This window comes from Neomonachus schauinslandi, chromosome 8, assembly GCF_002201575.2.
Source record: "Neomonachus schauinslandi chromosome 8, ASM220157v2, whole genome shotgun sequence".
Classification (NCBI taxonomy): domain Eukaryota; kingdom Metazoa; phylum Chordata; class Mammalia; order Carnivora; family Phocidae; genus Neomonachus; species Neomonachus schauinslandi.
Window position 1 is genome coordinate 35,723,440 of NC_058410.1, and position 25,335 is coordinate 35,748,774.

Consider the following 25,335-nt stretch of genomic DNA (forward strand, 5'->3'; position numbering starts at 1 on the left):
TCTTAAATTCTACATATGAATGGAATCACCACATGATAATTGTCTTTCTCTGATTGACTTATTTCATTTAGCATAATGCCATGTCATTGCAAATGGCAAGATTTCATTTTTTTTATGGCTGAGTACTACTCCATATATATGTATATATACCACATCTTCTATATCCATTCATCTGTAGATAGATATCTGGGCTCTTTCCATAGTTGGCTATTTTGGACATTGCTGCTATAAACATTGGGGTGCATGTGCCCCTTCGGGTCACTACATTTGTATCTTGGGGTAAATACCCAGTAGTGCAAATGCTGGGTCATAAGGTAGCTCTATTTTCAACTTTTTGAGGAACCTCCATACTGTTTTCCAGAGTGGCTGCACCAGCTTGCATTCCCACCAACAGTGTAAGAGGGTTCCCCTTTCTCTGCATCCTCGCCAACATTTGTTGTTTTTGCTTTCTGACTTGTTAATTTTAGCCATTCTGACTATAAACCCAGCTAGTATTTTAAGACTGCCTGTTCATACTTCGTGATCAGAGTTTATATTTGCACCTGTGTATATTCTGAAGTTTGTCTGGTGGGCTTAGCAGTTCTGAAAATTTTTAGGAGATACATGCTACTTATGGCATAATATCTTTAGAAAAGTATCTCATAATTATATGTTTTGTTGAATAAAAATGTATATTAAACATATACTTACCTCACTGAATAAGAACTGATCTTCCAATGAGTTTCAGAAACATTTAATTCTGTGAGATATGTCAAATCACAAAGCAATCATCGTTACTCTCGGAAAGCCAAGCATAACCTAGAACCTATTGAGAATAAGCATTAATTAATGAATAATGATGATTTGTTGCATGCCACTAAGTTTTTTCTAGGGATTTCTACATCAAACATTCTGTCTCCGTATTTGAAGCAGGAACTATTTAAACCAATCCAATTGAGAATTACAAACAACATATATTCTCTTTAGCTTTATATCCAACTTTGAAATATATTCCACATGTTTTCATACACACTGATGTGTATGTATTTCTAAAATTGTTCTTGGGAAAGAAGAGATCTCCAATATGTTTAATACATGCTTTGATGAACTGAACTGTAATGTATAGTTTGAAATGTGGTAAACATTGAACTACCTCTATTCATAATTAATGAGATTGGAAATTTCCTGAAGCCTAGATATATGGAAAGTGTCATGTCAGAAAGGAAAACTCCCTTGCTTACCAGAAGAAACAAGCTGAAGGCTTGCTCTTCCTACTTGAGAATAACAGTTACCAAATACAGACCCATGGGGAAGTTTTGTCCTATCCAATTGAAATAAGATAAATTAAGACAGTTATAGTGAATTGTTTTATAAAGTAAACTGTTTCTTCTAGCACTTTCTTCAAACTTATGTTTCCTACTGGTTTTACTTTAAATTGCCATTTTATGAAATGATACAGATATCAGATATATTCATTATTTTTAATTTCCTACTTGGAAAAATTAAAAATTAGTAACCTTATGTCCGTCTCTTTTGGGGAGAAACTGTGGCAGGTCGGGAAAGTAGAGCAGATATTTAGATGTGCAGATATGCAGAACCTGGAGTGAAAGCATGGGGAGGGGGTTCGGAAGCCAAGACAGAGAGGCTAAAGAAGAAAGAATTGAATATAGAACAATAGTTTTTAAAAGGAATTTGTAAATTATCCATTAGAAAGGTATGAGGCTCAATTTAGGGGCTCATTTGTTCATTCGGCCACCATCTCCTCACACTGTGGTGGATGCTTTAAGGCAGTTTCCCAAATGTGCCTAATCCTAGGACTCACCCATACTCTTCTCACCCAGATTCTTAACAGGAGGGACTATGGATCTGGAAACATTGAGAAATGCTGTTTTAGAAGATAGAAGGTGTGTTAGATTTGTTACTCTTCTTGAGCAATTTATGATCTACCCTTATCTCTCTGTGCCTCAGTTTTTCTATCTGCAAAAATGTAAAATAATACTTTTCTTGCCAGTTTTCAAGGTTAATAAGGTAAAAGGAAAATATCTTCAGAGGGTTAGTGGAACTTGTAAATTGACGAATAAGGTTTATGCTTTTGATTGTGTGTATATGTGGGGGATGGTGGTGGCTTTGAGAAAGAAGGACAGTTAGAAGTATAATGAATGGATAAAGAAGATGTGTGTATATATATGCAATGGAATATTATTCAGCCACCAAAAAGAATGAAATCTTGCCATTTGCAATGACATGGATGGAGCTAGAGTGTTTTATGTAAGCAAACCAAGTCAGAGAAAGATAAATACCATATGATTTCACTCATATGTGGAATTTAAGAAACAAAACAGATGAACATATGGGAAGGGGAGAAAAAAGAGAGGGAAGCAAACCATAAGAGACTCTTAACTATAGAGAACAAACAGGGTTGCTGGAGGGAGGTGGGCAGAGGATGGAACTTTTTGTGGGGCATCTGGGTGGCTCAGTCAGTTAAACATCCTTCTCCTGGTCTCAGTTCAGGTCTTGATCTCAGGGTTTTGAGTTCAAGGCCTATGTTGGGCTCCATGCTGGGCGTGGAGCCTACTTTAAAAATGGCGGGGGGGGGGGGCACTTGTGATGAACCACTAAATTCTACTCCTGAAACCAATATTACACTATATGTTAACTAACTAGAAATTAAATAAAAAAGAAATTGGAACAAAAAAAAGAATTTTTGGGGGGGGAAGAATTTTTAAAATAATAATAAAACAACTTTATCTTTTTTTTTTTAAAGATTTTTATTTATTTATTCATGAGAGACAGAGAGAGAGAGGCAGAGGGAGAAGCAGGCTCCCAAGGAGCAGAGAGCCTGATGCGGGACTCGATCCCAGGACCCTGGGATCATGACCTGAGCTGAAGGCAGACGCTTAACCATCTGAGCCACCCAGGCGCCCACAACTTTATCTTTTCAAAGTTCTGTTTCCCAAGTTTATTATCTGGGTTTTATTTTTGAAGAGAATGTGAAATATTCCTTGATGTATTTGTTTTTTCTTTTCCTCCAAACCAGCTATTCCTTTCAAATCTTATATATCAAATCATAAACTGACACCTCCACTAGTTATTTAACCTAATCTCTTGTGTCCCAGGCAAGTGTTATTGACAAGTACCGTGAAGGGCCAAGCACAGCACCAAGTGCCTGAGTTCAGAAGTGTTTGCTGAATGAGCCAGCAAACAAATGAATCCCTAAATCTGACACCATCTCTTTCCATATTCTAGGCTAAAAATCTTGTGTCTGACTTCTACAGACATTTGGAGAAAAATAGTTCACCATTCCCTCTGATAGTCTTTACTAGGTTTTGTTTTATTTTTATGTGTTGACAAAATCCCTATTCAGAAGGCTTTCCCCTTATCTCTACCCTAACTCTCTTATGCTGTAGTTCAGCATGCTTTTGTATTTATATATCTAGGTTATTTATATTCAAATAAAATAAACAAGTTCTCTTTTGGTAGTAATTTTTGGCTGGGACTAATTTTCATTTCTATGATAATTAGCTGCTTTCAGTAACTTATTTTTTAAATTCATTTAGCAGCAGCAACAGAAGAACCAGAAGTGATTCCAGACCCAGCCAAGCAGACAGACAGAGTGGTGAAAATAGCAGGAATTAGTGCTGGAATTCTGGTGTTCATCCTCCTCCTCCTAGTTGTCATACTAATTGTAAAAAAAAGGTAAGACCTGATTTTGTTCTGTCCCATTCACCTACCATTTATGTCACTAGTTTTCAAATACTGTTTTGTTTCCTTGAGCTCTTTTGAAATAGAACAAACAAGAAGAATTGAATTTTGACAGTGTTGCCAGCATCTGAGTCTGTTTCTCCTGACTTTTAAATAAATTCCTATTGGTTCTTTGCAGTTTAATTTTGGATATAAACATATACTTTTTGTCAAATTAACTTTGAAAGTAATGTGTGAATTTAAATTTCTCAAATGCAGAGACACGAGATATTCATTTATCTTTTATTTTGAAATGTTATTTACTAATAATGGCAAAAGTATTTATTATGATACTTGGATTATGGTCTGTGAATTAGTTTGTACTCTTACTCTATTTTTCTAAATGTTGACTACAAGTAAGATATGAGAAGAATCTAAATATTATTTTGTGAAATTGTATATTAAATATTCACTGACTAAATATTTCAGCACATTAATATGAAGAGTCTTTTTTTTTTTTAATTGAGCGTTAGTCTTTTATACAATATCAACCAATATCGCCATCTTCTGGAATTCTATGAAGATATTAAGACCTAGGAATTGAAACTGAACTCTACTCAGGAGATTAAAGTATACTCTGTTGAAAAACGTTTTGAAGTATACAGTCTTTATAACTTGAACTTCTTTCCATTCTATAAAATGTCATTATCTAAAAAGCGTTATCTTAGAAACTGATACAACTCTCTTATCCTTCCAATCATATGTTTTAGATTATACTGCAGTTTAGAAGGACTTTTAAACAAGTCTTTACATGCAGAGTACAGTCCTAAAATAGCTTTTTGTGTAGAAGTGTTTAAAATTTATGATTATATCGAATATTAAATGATGTTGCTTACATTACATTAAATCATATTCTATTAGGATTGTTTTATACTCAAAATAAATCATTAACAATATAGATAAGACTCATACTACATGTTTAATCATTCCATCAGAGTTTATTTTAATGTATTGCCTCTTTACAATTATCCCCTGGAGATATATATGTTGGAGAAGACACATCTGCATTAGAAACATTAGGTATGCATTATAGTGTTTTGTGTTAAATTAGCTACATACGTGCTTTCCCTAATAGTGCTTTCTCTTTTTGCTGTTGTCTACCTCTGTGGTTGGAGAATACATCATAATTGAGATAGGAAGGTTTAAGTATTTTAGTAATATGAATTTGCCAATTAAGATCAATAAAATGGCTGATTGTAACCTTTTAGATCTTATGTCTCTATTTAGTTTAAATTTATATTTGCAGAGTTAACTAAACTGTTTAGAGAGTTAACTAAACTTTGCTTCACAATTATAAAACTATTCCAGTCCCTTCAGATTGGAAATGAGAGCATGAAATTGGCCTCTGATTATGTCCTCACTCAGTTAGAATTGGGTTAAACTTACTGGTTTTATTTGTTATTTATTCAACGCTTATTTGTTATTGTAGCCTTCCTTGTCCATGGCCCTCTGTTCCAGAAATAACAAAAAAAAAAAATTGAAACATAAATTTCCTAAAGTAAACCAAAATAATCTCTAAGCATGATTATTTTTGTGTGGGTAAAATGCTCTGACAACTGTCTAAAATTGCATAGTGTACAAATTCTTTTTCTGGTTCATATTTTAAATGGTTGGCCTCTCTATTAGAATGCTTAATGTTTGACTTTTCATAATTATGCATTAATTGATTGTCTTTTGGTAGAGAGTATTCCAGGGCTTTTGTTTCTCTTCCTCACCACAACCTTTATGACTAGGAAAAGTTGCAATTTTATAGACAGAGAAAGTTACATATTTAGGTATACTTCTTTCCAGTATATAATACTAGAACTAAATTACATGAATCCCTTATCTAAGCAACTTTGTAATGACTTTTACTCATATGTAGTATGTCTCACATGTATCGTGTATGATTTAGTAACAAATATGTTTATTATACATACACAAAGGCATAGATTTTATCACCGTATTGCATAGTATCAAGCTTAATCAATTTTAGTATATACTGTTTCCCTTTTAATACACAAATTTATAACAAAAATAATGTAAAAACAAACTATTTTAGTCTCTTATGGTCTTTGTTTTTATGGGAAATTAAGTTTCTCAAGACTTTATCCCTCACTGGGAATAATATACATAGGTCTATTTCTCGTGTTGAAAAAAGTTCTATGCACTTTTTAGTTTTGTGTAAAGATATGGTTTGGAATTCAATTTAGTAAAATTCTACAGCTGAGGGTATATATAAAGTAAGTTTTTAGGCTAAGAAAAGGGATAGTGCATCTCTCAAAACGCAATGTCATTTTTTTTTTAATTTAAACGCTATTGAATTATTTCCAAATGTATGCCATTTTTTCATTGGTTATGTATTATATTTTAAATGTGCATCATGAATACATTATTAATTCCCAGCATAAATTTGAAATTATGTTTCAATACAGTAAATGTTTGTGTATGATATCATGATCACATACATCTACTGTGGAAATATCTCCGCGTATTTATAGTGCATGGGGCATATGTATATTCACACAATATATGTATGTACCCCTGTACCATTAAGATATAACAATTTGTTTAGAAATTTAGATGTCACTCTGCATATATTCTATATTAACCTAATAGATATTTATGTTTTGTATCTAAAGAAAAATAGTCAATTTAGTGTAAAAGTTCTATACACAGCAGTTCCATCTGTCATGGCTTTTCGATGGTAATGGATAATATTATGCTTAACTGCATGTTGAAATACACAATCCATTTAATTTTTAAATTTTTCTGGCAGCAAAAGAAATACCAGCATGTATTTTAAATTTTATTTTTCTATTGCATATCTGTCTAATTGCATGGCAAAAAAATATCTAACCAAATGCATGAGCAAACTGAAATGCAAACCAAAAAAAACATGACTTTTATTTTATTTTACTTTACTTTATTTTATTTTTTAACACACATTTTTCTGCTTTATTGAATGTGACAGAGTCACGCTTTTCATTCACCATTGCTTCTCTTTTTCCACTGTCTGTGATTTGCTTGCCAGGAGGAGCTACTATTCTTACTCCTACTACCTGTAAGTAGAAAACGGGTGATATACAACTTTACATGTGTTAAAGATGCAGTATCCCTTTTCAAAAAACAAGAACAAAAAAATTTTTAAATGTTTGTGATTTTGGTGATGTTTTCTGGACTCTAAAATATAAAGTTTAACCATTAACTTACTTTGTTAATCTTTTTAAAAAGGGATATTGTATTTCTGTATGTTCAGCTACTTTTAATTTTATTTATAATTTTCTGTTAGTAGCTTTAGACTACACCCCCAAAACATCATTTATTTACTTAAGTCAAACCTGTAACTTATAAACATGATACCTCATACCACAGATCAGGTCAGGTCTAACTGTGATAACGTCTTTCTCCACATTTCCAGGAATCCAGGACGGGTTATCACTTCAGAACACCTTTGGTCTGGCCATCTAGGCAAGCAGTATGCTCTTATAAAAACAAATGGATAAAATGATAATGTTGCAGTGACAAACAAAAAAATCTTTTTAGGAAAGAAAAATTGAGTTGATTTATCATAACTTAAACAGGACAATGATTTTCTAAAGCCAAGACCAAAAAGAATGCTGTGATCCTACACAAAACACACCTAGGTGTCCTCTATTTCCTTTTCTCTTCCAAACACTTAGCTCACCCTATACTTGGGTATGGAATGTTAGTTTGAATAAGGACAGAGAATATTGTTCCCTCTATTTCTCTAGTCGTCTTAAGTTTATTACCTTAGATGCCGGGGTATTCATCCAATCCAAAAGAATGAGGGCAAAAAATGTTCTTGGACATTGCTTTATCAGTTTTGATTCACCAACTTTTAAGGCTTAAGGATTGTGATTAAGTATGTTTGGGGACATTTATCCCACAGTATTTATTTTACAAGGTAAATTTAAGCTAGCTTTACAATAAAATTTGGTAAGAGTCTCAATGACTGTAACAGAGGTCTGCCAATATTTTAAATATTATAAACGCTGGCTTCTTATAATCTGCTAAAACAAGCAGGTGTAAACTAACAGTGCTCTTAGCTTATTGTGATGAATCATAATATCCTTGTTAAATCATGTTTGATGAAACCAAACATAATTAACTGTACCATTTCATATAATTATGGAACACTTTTCCTCTTTATAGCCCACCCATATATCCACCTGCAGAAGTTTATGCTGTTGGCTGCTTTGATAATGAAAGTCATTTGCACATCTGTCAAACTCAAGTAGTTGCAAAATGAATTGCTTAACTGTCCTGAAGTGTACCATATATACATACATTATATATATACACATATATATGTGCATGTATATATATATATATATACACATTTTTATGTGTAAAGTACAGAGTTTATTTTAAAATATATATATATATTCTGCTCAGAGAGAGAAAAAGCATCAAACATGTAGGAATCAGTAAGTACATGTAAGAATGTCAGTAAGCTTACCATTAACCATCAATGTACCTGTAATGTTAGAATGGGATTGCTTTCTTAGTGGATGGATAACATTTCTTTATTCTAGGCTATATAGTAGGTTATGATACTGTTACTGTAATACATAGGGCTATTAGCATTATTAATCATAATTTCAAAAGAATGTCACAGAATATGATTTTTAAAGCTTCCTTAAACATACCTAATCTAAATCTAAACATATCTAATCTAAACATACCTAACCTGAATTGGAGATTTTTTAACAAAAGTAAATAAATAAAATTTAAAAGAAAACCAATTGTGATCTTTGAGCTAATGTTCATTGGCAATGTCATAGTGACCGTCACTCATGATCAAAACACTTAACTCTAATGTTAATTTTTATTCTGTAATAACCTGAATTAAAGCCTACCTCACAGGGTTGTTGTGAGGGTTAAGGTATAAAAACCAAGTTGATAATGCATGACTGGCAAATAGTAACAAAGGTTATAACTCCCCCCATAATTTGTCATCTAACAAAGGTTTGTGAATCTTAAAAGTCTTCCATTGCCATGAAAACTTTATCAGCCGTACATTTGACAAGTTAATTGCTTATTTTTCCTTAATCACAAAATATACATATAAATTATATATGTTTTAAAGTAAAGCCGCAAAGTTTAAACCTGTCTTCTCTAAATGCTTTGAACTGCCCATCCTCAAAATTTTAACAGTATTTTTAATCCACATTTCAAGTTGTGTTATTTTTATCCAGTTCAATCTCAAATTTTTTGAGGGAAGAATTCATTCTTCTTGCCCAAGAAACAAAGATTGGAAGCTATTTCTTAAATTGTTTTTTTACTCTTTTAACACTTTAAAGGGGCAAAACATTTGTGCTGTATTCACATTCTTTTTCTCAAATTTATAACAACTAATGTTTAATTCCTAGATGCTTCATATTATGTACTTGTAATGTGGCATTTTAAAAAAAATGTCAGCAACTGGGTATAGTGGAACAGTTTAGGCTCAGAACCAGGTCATTCTTCACTTATTATTAGATAAATAGTCTTGGGCAAGTTATTTAACTTGTCTGAGCCTCAATGAACTCATCTATACAATTAGAATCCTCATGCCTTTTTCAGTGGTTGATCTGAGAATTAATTGAATTAACAAGTGAAAAGTGTGATGCATATAACAGGCCTAATTCATCCATTCAACAAGGATTTATTGAGTGCCTGCTATGTGCCAGAGATGCTGTAAGTGCTCGGAGTAATGGTCCTTCTCTCCGTGGAACACACAATGGGGAAACAGAAGGATACTTGCACTGATACATGGTAAGGATTGTTATAGGCAGAAAACATGGTGCTATAAAAATACCTAGCAGGGGAGCACCTGGGTGACTCAGTTGGTTAAGTGTCCGACTCCTGACAGCTCAAGTCTTGATCTCAGGGTCATAAGTTCAAGCCCTGTGTTGGGCTCCATGCCTAGCTTTCAAAAACAAAAAACAAACAAACAAACAAACAAAAAGCTACCTAGCAGGGAAACCTAACCTGAGGTGGGTTGTATTGGGATCTGAGAAGCCTCCTGATGCAGTGAGACAGAATGGAAGCTAACCAGATACTAGAGGGAAAAAGGAACATTGTAGGTCAAGGAACAAATACCTTATATGGTGGTCTAGAGGTAAGTTTGGAAAGTAAAGTCTATAGACTAAAATATGACCTGCTGATGTTTAATTTGCCCCATAGCTGGTTTTGAAAAATAGATCAACTTGAAAAAAATCAAAAAATCAGGAAACTTAACATAATATTCAGATTCATGACTTGTCTTTAAAAATAATTTTTAAAATGAGAAGCTCAACACTGGGATCAAATGCCAGTAGTCACTTAGGCCAGATTGCCCCCTAAATGGCTTTCCAGTTCTCCACCATCCCCATCCTTCCATACAATGTCTTAGCACTGGCAGCAGGACTCATCTGTGTTCCCTGTCTGAAATCGGTAAGATTTTTGCAGGTTTTTAACATTCACCCTAGCCTAGAAAAAAAGAGATAATAACCCTTTCAACGAATACAGGAAATATTCCTAATAAATGATGGTGGTAGTGGGCATGGTAGTGATGGTGGTGGTGGTAGTTCTTGTTATACTTTTGTCATTGTTCTTATTACTAGTACTGTCATTACCATGATTATTATTTCTTTAAAAAAATTAATGCCATTTGCATCCTAAAGCTTAGTTTCTGACTATCTTATTTCAGTGTCAAATCTGTTGTATCACTAAACTGGGTATTTTGGGTATGTACCCCTTGAGGCCAAGTACTATTATTCTCAGGAAGGAAAATCCAGAGGAGCTCTCATATTGCCACAGTAGTTTTGTAAAAGAAAGGCCCTTGGACACAAACAACCATTAAATGAGCCTTTAAAAAATATTTGTAGTATATTTACTCTAGTACAGATACTAATGAGAATCAGAAGAATATGTCCTAGTTAATGATCTAGCTGAGGAATAATTCCAAGGCAGCATAAACTGCTGCCATAAACATAATCTGGCTGCTACAGGCTTTTTGAATGCCTTTATTTATATTATATATAAATTACCTTGTTAATGTGAAATAAATGTTTTATATGCCCTTAATGGTTTTTTATTGCATGTTTTATGTGTAACATTCACAAAGAACCAGAATGTGTTTCACATCCTTGATATATGAGATAAAGATGTCAATATTTGAGTAGCTCAAAAGTCTCACTCTACTAATTTCTAAATCCCCTCAGTTATTTGCCCTGCTGCACTATAAGGCAGATCTTCAGTTAAGATTCTGCCATGTGGTTCTAAAACACATTTTTAGGATGTAAAAATGGCTATAACTCAAGATTATGATCATTTGTATAATATGTCAACATTATATTTTCCAAACTTTTCTCAGGGTGCTTTTCTTACACGGTATATAATTTTTCCATATATATGTATATTTGCATTAAATCTAGCAGTGGTAAATTCTGCAACTCTCCAGATTAAGTTGGGATTAATGTTATAAATATACTGCTAAATACGTTAATGCTACACATGTTGCATTTTTACTGAATAATAAAACAGAGAATGAAGAATGGGATTTCTTTGTGCATTTTAGTTGGGTGACTCTAGTAAAATAAACTTTAAAAACTAGTCATGTTATTCCCCAGAAGAACTTCTAAAAGGTGATCAAAAGAATTAATTACCTGAAAACCAAAACTTAGCTTTAGCTTACATTTTCCTTGAACAATTTTACTAAGGAAGTATTTATTTATGGCTTTAATAAAGCATAGTTATAATTTATGACTATTTTAATACAAGAAATGAAAGGCTTCGATTGACTGCTTGAATGTTGAAATATCCATATGACAAATAGTTTTATAGCTACCAGCAGATCTTGTTTGAATATACAACCTAATTCCTGAAATTAGGAAACTTAGAGATTCCAAACTACATCTATATGTATTCTTATCCTTGGGCTTTCTTGAACTGCTTACTGCTAGTGTCAACTCTCCTTCAAGCCTCACACTAAGGTTTCCCATTTGTATTTGCCTTGGCAGCAAGCTTGCTAAAAAACGCAAAGATGCCATGGGGAATACCCGGCAGGAGATGACTCACATGGTAAATGCTATGGACCGAAGTTATGCTGATCAGAGCACTCTGCATGCAGAAGACCCTCTTTCCATCACCTTCATGGACCAGCATAATTTCAGTCCAAGATGTAAGTTCTTCATTAAAATTTTAATAAGTGATTTTGGAGCCCTTTAAATCACTTTGAATTCAACACATTACCTTTGAATAGTGAGAAAAAGTAAAACAGAAATGGACAAAACAGCCAGAAACAGAAAAAGTGATAGGGAATATTATAGAATTTTTAAGAGGACTTGTTTTCAGTCTTGATGCTGGATTTAGTTTAACTGCAAACTGTATGACTTTTATTACTGTATCATAAAAGATATTCATATACTACTTAACACCAAATCATATGTTATTGCTCTAAGTTGAAATATTTGATTGCCTACATAAAATTAGTTCGCTTCAGAATTTATTTATAATTATTTTGCCATTTGAGTCTTCTTTCGTGTAAGGTAAAGTTCCCTTAGAACTTTAACATCATAATTCTTTCTGGGAATTATTGGCATGGGTGAAATTATTCTATTATTCTACAAAGACTCCTGGAGAATTTCAGTAATAAAACATTAACTAGGGGAAAGAAGAGACTACATGCTCTTAAGTATCTGATGAGCAATCCAAAAATTTACTTGTACTGGCAGATTGGCAGGGAATGGCAAAATCCATCCATCCGTCCATCTGTTCATCCATATTAAAAATTCCTAATGTTGATCTATAAAGGCAGGACTTCTAAAACATTTACACTGAAGTACTACCTCATGGCAGATGATTTGAATAATTGCCCCACAATCAATATTACTGTTTATCTTCAGATTTCCTATGAATTTTCCTATGAATTTTATTCTGTTCTATAGCACTGTGTTTATTTTGGTACTTAAATTTTAAGTGAAATTACCTGACTGTTTCTTCAAATCCTCATGTAAAAGTGATGCATGAGGAAGGCAAGTCATGTTTATCCCTGGCCGTGTATACACAGAGGTATTCTTAGATTCCAGAGATTTGCTTACTCCAATTTGAAACATGTATCTAAAGGAAAGAAGCAAACAAAAGAAGTATTATTTCCTATACAGATTATATACATATGGAGTGGTGAGGTTGAGAAAATAAAGTATTTGTAGGTTGTGTGTATTTACGTCTTTTCCGAAAGGGAAGGTTTTTTCCTGCAATGTTTAGCTTGGTGAAAATTTTCAGTAATTATTGGCCCTAAAAGCAGCCCATCATTTTCCTTGATATATATTGACACCAAATTAATAGCTATAACTATGCTGTATGAGTCATTTTGGAATTTAATTTTAATCATGATGGGCCTTTTTCATCTATTTTACTTCTATTTCACTATAAGATAAATGATAGAGAAAAACATAAAGTACTATTTTTGTCGAAAATAAGTTTTGCTGAAAATATAGATGTACCATCTCTCTAACCACTTGATTTAATAATTAAAAGGGATTTGAAAGCATGTTTTTTCCCTAAACTTTTCTACCTATTGCCTATGCTAGTACTTTATTGGGAAGCTTGAATTCAGCAGTGTAACAACTACAGATACCCACTTTTGAATTTGGATTCAAATTTATGAATTTGGAAAAAGGATTAACTCTATTTCTTATGGTTAGCTGAAAAAAATTTATTTGTAATGAATATGAAATAATTATTTCCCTAAGTACCTTGCTTGATAGATCTAAATGGGTCTCTCCACCCCCCCACACCGTTTTATAATCTTTATAATGTCACGTTGAATCTTCCTGGCTTTTAAAAATTGAACAGAATACTGAACTTTAATTATAGACACACCTTTCCTGGTGTTTTGAGATAACCCAAGCTGAAAAAGAATTTTACCTTTGCAGGTTATAATAATCAAAGTTGAATAGTTTTATTTCTTAAGAAAGCATAAGTCTATTTTAAAGGAAAATTGTAAAATACAACTTTAGGGCAATATATTCCTTCATGAGCTCTGTTTTCCTGCAGTGCCCAATGATCCACTTGTGCCGACCGCTGTGTTAGGTGAGGCCCTAATTCTTTATCATTCTTTCTTGCATGGATCACACATCCTTGCATGAGTTATAGCTTTGTCTACACAGTAATTATTTACAGTGTAGGAGGCAGCTTGATTTTGAAAATTAAGTCATGATCTTATCAAAGAGAGCAACTGTTGTCAAACCAATCCGATCTAGTGGATTTCAAATTAGTAAAATGCTTTTTTTTAAAGCAACATATTTTTAAAGTCTTTGTTCTGTTAGATTTGGAGCAAAAGTACAATGGCCCTTAGTATATGACTAACGTTTACATATGCAGGTTAGCAGAATGAACCCAAATGCACACATCTCAGGGCCCAGTGCTACCGGAATGATTAATCTATATATAAAAATCTACTTGATGGAAAGATTTTTCTCAATCCTCCTAAGTTTATAGCAACTAAAGAACACATTTCCAAGGAAACATTAAGAATGTGTGCATTTGCTTTAGTTTTGTCTTTATTAAGAATTTATAAATGCAGGCAAAGTTACTACAATATTAATGTGGAGTTCTGCATTCTATATGCATCTTATGTGATGTGTTATCCTTCAAGAAATCTAGAACAAGCCAAGGCTTACCTCTATACAACATCTAAGATAAATGGTATTGCTAGTGATGAATAAGGCCTTTTCAAATGTAAAATTAATGTTTAACTGTATATTTAAGAATGGAATGAGTTTCATTTTAATTTGTACTCTATTCCTTGACTAATTACACACCAATGATTTTTGACCAGCTTACTTATATGTTAAGAAGTTCTATATATCAGTTTTACCCCCGTGTTTCTAATATTTAAGATTTAACCAAAGAAATGTGGAAATTGCCAGATAAATATATCTTAAAAGTTCCCAATTCTCTCATTAAATATAAAAATTCAAATTTCTTGTGAACATAATACCTTATCTTACATTTTATGCATGTTTTTATTATCCATGTATTCAACATTTAAATACATTTTTAAAATATTTGGGAATAATACAACTAATTCAGGTAAGGGAAACATACCTCTTTTTTACTAAAATAATTATAAATAATTTTATAATATAGAGAATATATATTCTGAAAAACTCTGGAAGTCAGTGTTCTCTTTTTCTGATTGTACTCTCCTTTTGATGAATGAAACTGGAAGTAAACTGGGGAATTCGTCCCAATGGGTAGCCCAGTCATGTAGGGAGGAGCCAGAATCATGATCATTGGGATGGCACCAAATACCTCTGAAAATGTCATCTTCTGTTAAGCAGAATGCTGCAGAATGCTGTCACCATCAAATTAATAAGTAAAATTCAATTAAAATATTAAAAACTCACTGAGGAAAAATTAGTTACCTAAATGTTAAAATTTCATTACAGTAATATTCTAAGAAAATGTTGAATTGGGTCCAAGTCTCAGTTCTCCTGGGGACTCACAGTATGAGCCCATGGAAGTGCCTTATGTCTTTGCTTTCCCATCTGTAGACTTTTTCACAGTTTTGTAAAGAAAAAATGAAATAATATATGTGAGTTTTACAAACTGTAACGTTTAAAAGATTATTGTAAGAATTTGCCCTGTGAAAACGGGTATTTATGTTTAAGGAAGGCTAGAGTTAACACAACAGCCATAAAGTCTACCCATAGAAGCAGTTGTTATGCATTTTATTTCATTTTGAAAGTCAAGCTGGTTGGTGTTTTTAAAAAATATTTTCTTTAAGAGCTAAATCTCATTAATCATATCAGATGTAGAAAGTTTGTTGCATTTTTCATCATTCTTGGAATCATAGTGTTTATGGTTACTTTGCATCCACTTGATTTTGTATTTGTAAAGCAATTTTTGAAATCACTTCAAATATTGCTTGATATTAATACCTACGTACCGATCTTAAAAGCGCTTTGAAACTTTTCATATTGATTCATATTTTTGTTTTTTTGTGTTTTACTGCTTCATTGGGTTAAAGTCCCTATAACTGGTAAGTGCATTGCAAAGAATTCTAGAAAACCTTTCCATCAAGGAAATATTCGAAGTTATTATTCTTAAATGTGTAATAAGGATAATGATTAGAACATGTACTCTCCCTAATAGCGACATTATTAGGTGGTATAATGAGGTGGAAATGTATTGAGATTAATAATACATATGTGATTATTTTAATGAATACTGCTCTTTGTATTACTGTGTTAAAGCTTAATGCAAAACAAAAAACACTGTCTATTTCATACTGGACATACCGTGTAAGATTTGGAATATGGGTGAATTCTTTGTTTCTCACTGAGCCTTTTATAATTGTAAATATTCTGCTGCTCCAGCAGGTATGATATGAGCTCTGAGCCTGCTCCACAGAGCCTGGGCTACCGTATTCCAGCTTGGGTGATTGCATTTTGCCTCTCCGACATTATCTGTCCTCTTTACTTCTCATCCTAAGCTGTATATTCTGTGACAGTGCCCAAATCAGTGGCTTCTCAATTGAATTTTTACATTCACCTTTATGTCAGTCTATTGACTGTAATATTTTAGCAAAGACAAATCAGTTGAGTGTAGTCTCACAGGAAGTAAAGGAAACTCATGAATCGTGTTTGCTAGCAAATGTTGGTGTGTAGAGGGGGTGGGCAAAACCTGAGTTGGGTGGTTAGGTCACAACAGAATCCACCAGGGGTTTTTTGGATTCAATGTGACATTTTTAGAAAAAAATGCAAAAAAAAAAAGAAAGAAAGAAAAGGGAAAAAGAAAAAGCATTCACCCTAATAAGGGAAAGTAAAATAAATGCAATCAAACTAAATTATAGACGCACACAAATCTGATTGTGGGGTTCTTTTTTTTTTTTTTTCCCTTCTCCAGGAAGAAAAAATGTTTATCATGGGGACAACAATTCATTTTTTGCCATATCCTATTTGTAGAGTTGGTGATAGAACAGGCAAATGTACCAGCACTTGAAATATGTTTAACTGTTAATTAAATATCGTTCTCTACAGTATGCATTATCATTAAAAACAAAAGTTCCCCTAAGAGTGTACTTTCTGTTCTGTTAATGAATATGGCAGTATAATGCTTTCCAAAGTAATGCCCCTTAAAACATTTGTTTTTGTTTGTTTTGTTTTTTTAAGTGGTAAGTTTAAATGTGGTAAATATAAGCATGCTTTTTCTCATTGTAATGATTAGTGCTGTGGTCATTAAAATAATATTTATTCTTCATAGGTATAATGTTCTTGTTCATTTCTTCTTATGACATAAAGAGACTTAAAAGTTTCATTTTCAGCTAATAACACAGTGGGGATGGGGCCTACACTTAAATGTGGGTGGTGAGGGATTCTTTAACAAATTCATTCACTGATATATATTTGAGTGACTGCACCAGTCACTAGGAACAAAAAGACAACTATGACTCTGTTTCTACACTTTAAGCATTCAGAGTTTAGTGAAAAGAAAGAGATCAGGAGACAAATGACTAAAATATAGAGTAAGGGAAAGGACACAGAACAGGAGGCCATGGGAACATAATGAAGGAGCTGTGTAGCTCAGCCTGGATGGGTCAGGGAAGAATTCCAGAGGAACAGCCTATGTATTTTGCCCCAGAGACATACCCTAGTTCTTTCACACAGCGGCCAGAAGTCAAAATATACTTACAGTAAAAACAACAACCATCGTAATAACCCAAAGGGGTAGAGACTGAGTATAAATGCATGCATAGCCTGGCTTGCGGACATAGTGAGGCCAGGGGATGATTCTGGAGAATGCCCGTGTTTCCCACTCTGGACTGTCCCGTGCTCAGAAGCCCCAGGTGGCAGAGTAGGCCCACAAAGCCACAGAGAGCAGCCCTTTGGGGGATGGTTGCCTAGATGGGGTCTGTGAGTGAGGTTGGGATATGGTGGGGAAGGAGTTTGTTCAGTTTACCCACCAATGAAAACACCTCTCCAAGTTGACAGCTTGATCTTCTGGTCCTACTCTATGCTGCTGTGACTGCAGATACAAGAAAAAGGAAGAACTCAGCAAAATCTCCCACTTATACTTTCTAAAAGTGGATCAGATGTCTACATCTCACAGCATTCGTTATCTCGATGACATAAACATAATATACTCTGACCTCATACCTCGAGCTGATGTAAAAGGCTTTGTCTGTATAGGGAAGCCGCCCGAGATCTATTGCTGTATTTCTTTTTTCTTCCTCCTGTTATCAGAAAAATCTTTAAGTTCTTACAATCTTCTTTGCATAGATATATATTAAACAAGATAACTTTGTCTTTTTTTTAATCTTCTGGAATCTGAAACCCGCCAGATGAGAACCACAGTGCCACAGCAGAGTCCAGTCGTCTTCTAGATGTACCTCGCTACCTCTGTGAGGGGACAGAGTCCCCTTACCAGACGGGACAGCTGCACCCAGCCATCCGGGTTGCCGACTTACTGCAGCACATTAATCTCATGAAGACATCAGACAGCTATGGGTTCAAAGAGGAATATGAGGTGAAAGTTTCAATGCTACGTTAAATGTTATTTCTAATCGTAATAGTGGAATTGAACCTTTTTTTTCCCTCCCTTTACCATCACAAGGAGTGGAGTCTACTCCATAGACTCCAATCTTGTGTCTCTGAGAATATCCTCAAATGTGTATGAGGGAGAAGGGGTAGACGAAATTGAAAGAAAGGGCACTTTCTGGGTCAAAATTCGCTTGAAGAATTCTTAAATGTTGGATTCCAGAATTTTACTATGCGATTTAAAAACCCCTTTGTTAGACCTTCTATTTCCCCCCCACAAAAAATCCTTTAACAGGATCCTTTGAGTCCCATTGTATCACTACAGAGTCGACCATTTGAATGACTGAAGCAGTAGGTACTTCTCTGCCTCTTTGCTTGTTGACCCTCTGTTGAGAAGTGGGGGATGATCTTTGTGTTCTAAATGTACTGCTTGTCACTCTTAGTTTTCTTTGTGGCTTATTGGTTGAAAGTGGCCGGGAAGAAAAATAGAGCACTGCGAATCTAGACAACATTAGAAGCCAAAAGAAGGATGTGGGAAATTATTCTTCCAACTTGATTTCCCCTTCCTCCTGAATCCAAAATACAAGTGTAAGTCATACTGCCACAGGAAGTGGTTTAAACTGAACATCTCAATAAACATAATATAGCAAAAAGGAAAAAGTTCCTTTGCCACTCGGCACTTACTGAGAAATGTCAGCCTCGGGCATAGAAGGAAGTTCCTCCACCACCGTACTCATAACCACCATATACACACATTTAAAGTGAAAGAATCCAAGCAGTACTTGACTTTAAAGGGTCATCTGAAATGCATTCGACTGCATGAAGAATCTTCTGAACTCTGTATTTTATTTACAGATGGCTGGTATACCTGAGTTTGGGAGCAAATAAAATTAGCTGTGAATTTTGAAAGTTGGTTTGAGATACACACCGGAAACACTGTGCTGTGGCAAGAAAATAGTGCAAGGAATTATAAGATTCTGCCAGAGCTGGGGGGTTTTTTTGTTGTTGTTCATGTGTATTCCTGTGTACCTCACTTCAAAAACCGTTGATTCTTTGAAGACCCCATTTCCTGTGTTGAGCAAAGTTTGAGTGTTACTGCAAAAAAGAAATCTATACCCATATTTTGAATTGCTGCATATGGTAATTAAACCAATCAGCAAATTCATCTGCTCCAAGATCCTTGGATAAGGTGACTCTTTTTAATTTTCATATGGTCCCTTGTTGTAGAGACTCTGTCCTTTTCATGATCTTCAAAGAAACTGAAATGGGATGTATTGCACACGATTTAATGAATAATTATGGGAGAAAACAGGTTTTCTTTTTCCTGTTATAAATGCTAAGGGAAAAACATTTGAAAGATACTCATTAAAAGTAGTTTTGACGTTTTGATGCTTTCTCTACTTCCATCTCTCAGAGTTGTAGCAATCTTAAATTTGAAATTGTTTCAAGCTCCTTTTTTTTCCTAAAGTTGTTTTTTTGTCCTTATTTTGAACTCAGTCCAATCCAGAATGAGCAAGTAGGAGTCCAACAAACAAGCTTTGAGATCTGAAAAGAGAACTTGTTTACTACTCTAGGATTCCCTTCCTCCCTGAGAAAAGTGGCTTTTATTATTTTGGTCTTCAGAACAGATAAACCTGATCCAAGAAAAAGAGTTAAATTCAGTCTTCTTGTTACTTCTTCTTTTTCCAGAGCTTCTTTGAAGGACAGTCCGCATCTTGGGATGTAGCTAAAAAAGATCAAAATAGAGCAAAAAATCGTTATGGAAACATTATAGCATGTAAGTTCTCATACAATTCTTGGTGAATGTAAATATTGTGTATAGAAGATAAATATTAAGTGGAAAGTCCTCCTTATATGCTTTTAAACTTCAAGAGAATCCCAGAAAGTGGCACATCTGTTTATAAGGTAATCTATTTAATATTAAAACAGCATTGGCTGTTGGCAGTGACTCTGAAGTTGTCGTCATCGTCAATAACTCAATTGACTCAGACTCTTCACCCTGTGGAGATAACTTGTTTGATTTTATGTTTGCACATAAATGCATGGGGTGTTATTGACAGCTAAGAATATCAGGATAATGAAAAAGAAGGTCTTTTCAGTGATAAATTGCTATAACACTTCTACCAAACATTCTCAAAGTGAGAGTGTTATTCTTTCCATATAACCTTTATTTCTTCTTTGCAGCGAGTGCCTGAACTCCGGCTGCTCCATGTTATTTGTCATTAGGGACTTCATTAAATTTTAAGGTGTTTGCATGGGATAAATAAATTGGTTATCCTATGAAACCACAGGAATGGTAAGGAAAGTAACATAGTTTAGTTTGTGACTAGCTAGTGATGTACTTGGCCCACTCAGATCTCAATTTAAATTATTTTAAAATATCCTCTGAATACATCTGACTACATCAGAATTCAACCTTGACTCTCAAGAAGTTAAGAAGTCGAGAGCAGGGATTCAGAATTCACTCTCTAGTTCTGTGGCTCATTTGCTGTAAAAGTGCAGCAGGAATGGATCCCACCCGTTTAAACCCATGTCAAAGAAGCAGAATTAGACACTAAAATGAGTTCAGTCCTTTAGACAAAGCCAGTGATGATTCATCAGACATTACCATGTTCCCGAAAACCTTCCTAACTATGAAGATGCTAGTCGTTGAAGCTTTATTAACAGGATATTATAGTAAGTACTGAGCTCATCAAAGTTCTTGTATTTCTTTAAGGAAATTTGAATAGTAGCCTGTTATGGATGAGCTATCAGCAACCCCTGAATTATTTTAAGTCTCTACCAAGGTCATTGTCTTGGAACAGAGGGGAAATTTAATAGCTTTATTTTATTGTTTAACAACTTTAGATGACCACTCCAGAGTAATTCTGCAACCTGTTGAGGATGATCCTTCTTCAGATTACATTAATGCCAACTACATAGATGTAAGTATTTTTATAGTTCGGTGTGCCCAATTTGTTGGTTTATATATGTGAATCTTTTTGCTTGTTATTACCTATAAAGTGATTGCTAGCTTTTTAAAATAAAGAACAAACTGTACACTTTTCCTTGTTCTACGTCCTAGTACTCACTGACGTTGTTGTGCTTTCTTTCACACCTGACTTTGGTTTGGGCTGTAGATTTGGCTGTACAGGGATGTAAGTACCACTATATGTAAATAACAGCACCCTATTATAAATATTTAATATAACTACTCTTAATTACAGTTCTTACTAATGCTTAATACTAGTTACCTCTGCATGCTTCCCCTAAGTAGCCTCATACGGTATATCTATGTTCATTTTTTTGTAACTCCTTTACATGTGTGAAGATCTATTTTACCTCCTTCCCTTTGCTATGTTTAGAAAAACAGGACCATTTTCAGATTTTGACAAGTTATGATGTACTCGAGTTTTATTTGTTGATGATTTCTGTTTCTGGCTTTTATTCTTCCCCCTTCCCCAAACATGTGAGAAGCTGGATAGTATGATGTGTATTAGTGTTTCTGAAATTTTACTTTTTACATTTGACTTCTGATGTTAAAAATGGGTAGGAAGACTATTTTGTGGTGTGTGGTATTGGCTTGTTAAAGTATTAAAATTACTTAGGCCAAATCATTTCTAAATTGCATTTGTAAAATATACATATCACACATATATATCGAATCGTGCAAACCAAAAAGCTTGTTTTGGTCACAGGTTTCCACTGTTACATTTTGGTTACAAACATATCTACATGCAAATTGTTGATTTAATGGAAAGTAACTACCAAATCAAAAATAAAATATTGTCAAGGAAGTAATAATACTACATTACATGTAAGAAGGACAGGCTCTTTATTCATATTTCCTGGTTCAAAATTATGCTGGAAATCTTGGGACTGTTGCTTCCCTTCTCTGTGCCTCAGTTTTCTTCTCTGTACCGTGGGGATAATAATAATAGTACGAACCTCATCGTTTGTTATGAGAATTAAATAAAGTAATGCATGTTGAACATTCAGCACAATACCTAGCACATACAAAGCACTCATGAAACATCCGCTATTTTTAAATAATTCAGTCCTAGGTGTGCTGAGATTAATCAGTTAAAGACATGCATTAATTGGAAGGCAAAAGGTAGAAGTATCAAATATCGTAGGATGTATGTTGTACACATTTATAGTTATATAAAACATGAAAATTAGGCCCTGACTTTGTCTAATTTCCATAAATAGGAAATGACCTCTGTGACATTTATTAAGTTCATGTTTTATAGTTACTTTGTGAACTGTCATCACTGATATCTTTGGATTAATTAATTTTATTACATAGTCTCTGAGTATATTGGTAAAACTTCTGATCATCATTTGACTCTCATTTGATATTTTAAATTTATCAGACGTCTCAAAAGAGAAAGCTAAGCTAATGGTCCACTCTTTAGAATAAAAAATTCAACAGTTTTGGGACAAATTTGTACTTGTTCTTACCTATTCAATTTAACCTTGGTTTTCTGCCAAGACATATACACTGGAGCCTTGTTATACTACTACTTTATGGTTCATATGGTAAAACTGTGTTCTAAATGAGACTGTGTTGTTATCCAGTCGTTCTGTTAAGACCCCAGTGTATTTTGGCTGATTACTACACAATTCCATAATGTTCTCTTTCCCGTTAGTTTATTACACTTAAGACTCTTCTGTAATTGGTAAATTTTTCATGAAAAACGGGAGATGAAATGCTTATAGAGCTTGGAAAAAATTTGTCCATGAAAAATTGTACTATTTGGTATAAGAAGAAATAGAAAACTTCCAAATTGGCAGCAGTATGCTGCTCAGCCTGTTAAGTTTTAGATTGGAGATCTCAGTTTATGTGCATTTATATGCACATCGAGTTGCCCACACCAAATGTGGACAAATTGTACCACAGGCTTTTGCTGAGGTCCTTTGATACATACAAAACAAATTCGAAGCTTAACCCTGTTATACCGTTAACAGTTGTGCTACTCATGATGTACCGGAATTCAAATCAATTGAGAGCAACTAACAACTTATTTCTTATCAGGAATAACTTCTTTGTTGAAACAGTATTAAATGTTTAACCACCTAAAGCTCTTGGCACACTAAAAAGAAAAAAGTGCTAAATTTTTTGTTCAGGATTAGATGTATTTTATTTAAAACTCTTCTTTCCCTATATATGTGTGTACCTGTAATTATGTGTGTGTGAACTAATATTATCAGCACACACAAAATAGTTTTGGCAGATTCCTGAACATATTATAGTACAGGAATATTCTCTAAAATAGCTCAGCAGGACTTTGACTTAATGCACACATGCATTGTCCAGCTCTAACATTGGAATGTTCTGTTATTTTTTTATGGTTCTAATATGTCGTTGTCCATTTGTAATGCAGTGTGTTGTACTTTTGGATGATAAGATGAGAATTAATATTTTTGAACACCATTTGCCAGGAATGAATGACTAAAGATTAACATGAAGGCATAAACATTTTAGTAAAACCAAACAATATCTACGAGGTTATTCCCTAGCAAACAAAACTCGATTATGCAATACATATTCTAATCGGAGCCCTTAAAACATTTAATTTTTATTTTATGTTTACCTTTCAGATAACCTAGGTTTGAGAAGTGAACTCTGAGTTCACTACTCATTTCTGGACTTTTTACTATAACTTAATCTTAACAGGTGGTTGTCTTCATCTTTTTATGCCTTCATTCATTTATTTCTGATACTGATGTAAAATGATAACCAATTTGTTCTCCTATTTTAGGGCTACCAGAGACCAAGCCACTACATTGCAACTCAAGGTAAAACATGACCTTTTTAAATGTTCTAGAGCAACCAAAGTTGCTTTTTCATCCATATGGTGTTGGTCTGGTTTATGGTTTTGTGGTTTGTTTGGGTTTTTTTTTTTTTTGCCATTTTTATCTGACTTAACTGAAAAAAAGATCAGATCATCTGAGACCGCTCTTTATTCATTTGTATAATACAAGTTGTTTTATCTGTGTAAAATACGTATAAATTAAAGCTCACTTTATTTTTTAATTAAAATAAAAGAGAAGCTGCTGATTTGTGGTTTGGGTTTTGGTATTCGGATGTCCCAGAGTACACTAGCTAATAGTGCTGGACACAGGAATTACTTTTGATGAAAGCAAGAGAGGTCTCACCTTGGATAAGTTGCCCGTTTTTTGGTAGCAAGGTCTGTGGTCCTGGAATGGAGTATTACCCAAGACTGATATTGTTACAATGAGATGTTAGACTGTCTTCCAGCAAATTTTTTACAAGTCAAGACAGACAAAACGAAGGGCTAAAGGGAACTCCATCAAGTTCATTCTGTGTAGAAAATAAGAAAAAGGCAGAGAAATCTTGTTAGAGTGGCACACTGGGGAATAAGAGCATCCTAAAACATCTTTAGTTGTCTCTCCATATTGACCACTGGCCATCAGAAGAGAAACCTGCCTATCTATTTATTTCTTAAAAGAGGGAAGTGAAGCAGTAGCTCTGTTTGCTGTTTTGACAGAGACCATTTTCTGAGTATTTTCACATATCTTTGGATTAACTGAGTTGAATTGTAAGCTCTTTAAAGTTAAAGATCATCCATGGTGAACAATACTCTAGGTTTGTTTGCTTGTGGCACTGAGTAGAGTATAACCCAGTAGATGCGTTAGCAGTCTGGAGGTGATGATATAGGGTTGGGATGTGTGCGTATATGTATGCTGTTTCTTCATTAACCCCTAAACATGCACTGTTTTATAAACGATGTGGGTATATTTACTTGGTAATATATGCTGTTTGGTTGATAGTGGAATAAGACTTCCTATTTTTAACATATATTTGAAGATACATCAAATTAACTTAGTGACAGCTATAAGTACCCTAGAATCTAGGCATCTTCTGATACCTAGAATCTGATATCTTCTTCTACATGGGAAGTATAGAAGGTAAATAGAAAAAAAAAAAAGTTACATATGCCTATGTTTTTGCTATAGTGTGAATTTAGATACAAACTGAATTTAAGTAATTTCAGTGACATTTTGTGTTAAACCTTTAATATTATTTTTTGGCTTATTTAGTTTACTTTTATTTGTACCTTATGCATACTTCTTACCACTTATTTCTTCTAACCAC

At 33.9% G+C, this 25,335-nt stretch overlaps 1 protein-coding gene across 5 annotated transcripts in view; it reads left to right on the forward strand.

The window, feature by feature from the left end:
- The window catches only part of PTPRK (protein tyrosine phosphatase receptor type K), a 553,659-nt gene that overhangs the window by 508,786 nt on the left and 19,538 nt on the right, over positions 1-25,335 (forward strand). The window contains exons 14-22 of one of the 5 annotated variants that reach the window (XM_044917510.1): positions 3,537-3,675; positions 11,709-11,869; positions 13,747-13,782; positions 15,725-15,736; positions 18,038-18,222; positions 19,923-20,010; positions 21,081-21,157; positions 21,353-21,370; positions 23,978-24,014. In XM_044917510.1, coding sequence (XP_044773445.1) covers positions 3,537-3,675; positions 11,709-11,869; positions 13,747-13,782; positions 15,725-15,736; positions 18,038-18,222; positions 19,923-20,010; positions 21,081-21,157; positions 21,353-21,370; positions 23,978-24,014 — 753 coding nt within the window. Of the gene's footprint in view, positions 1-3,536; positions 3,676-4,698; positions 4,741-6,733; positions 6,764-11,708; positions 11,870-13,746; positions 13,783-15,724; positions 15,737-16,602; positions 16,662-18,037; positions 18,223-19,922; positions 20,011-21,080; positions 21,158-21,352; positions 21,371-23,977; positions 24,015-25,335 lie in introns of those variants that run through there. The other 4 variants (XM_044917509.1, XM_044917511.1, XM_044917507.1 and 1 more) reach the window with 4 other exon arrangements.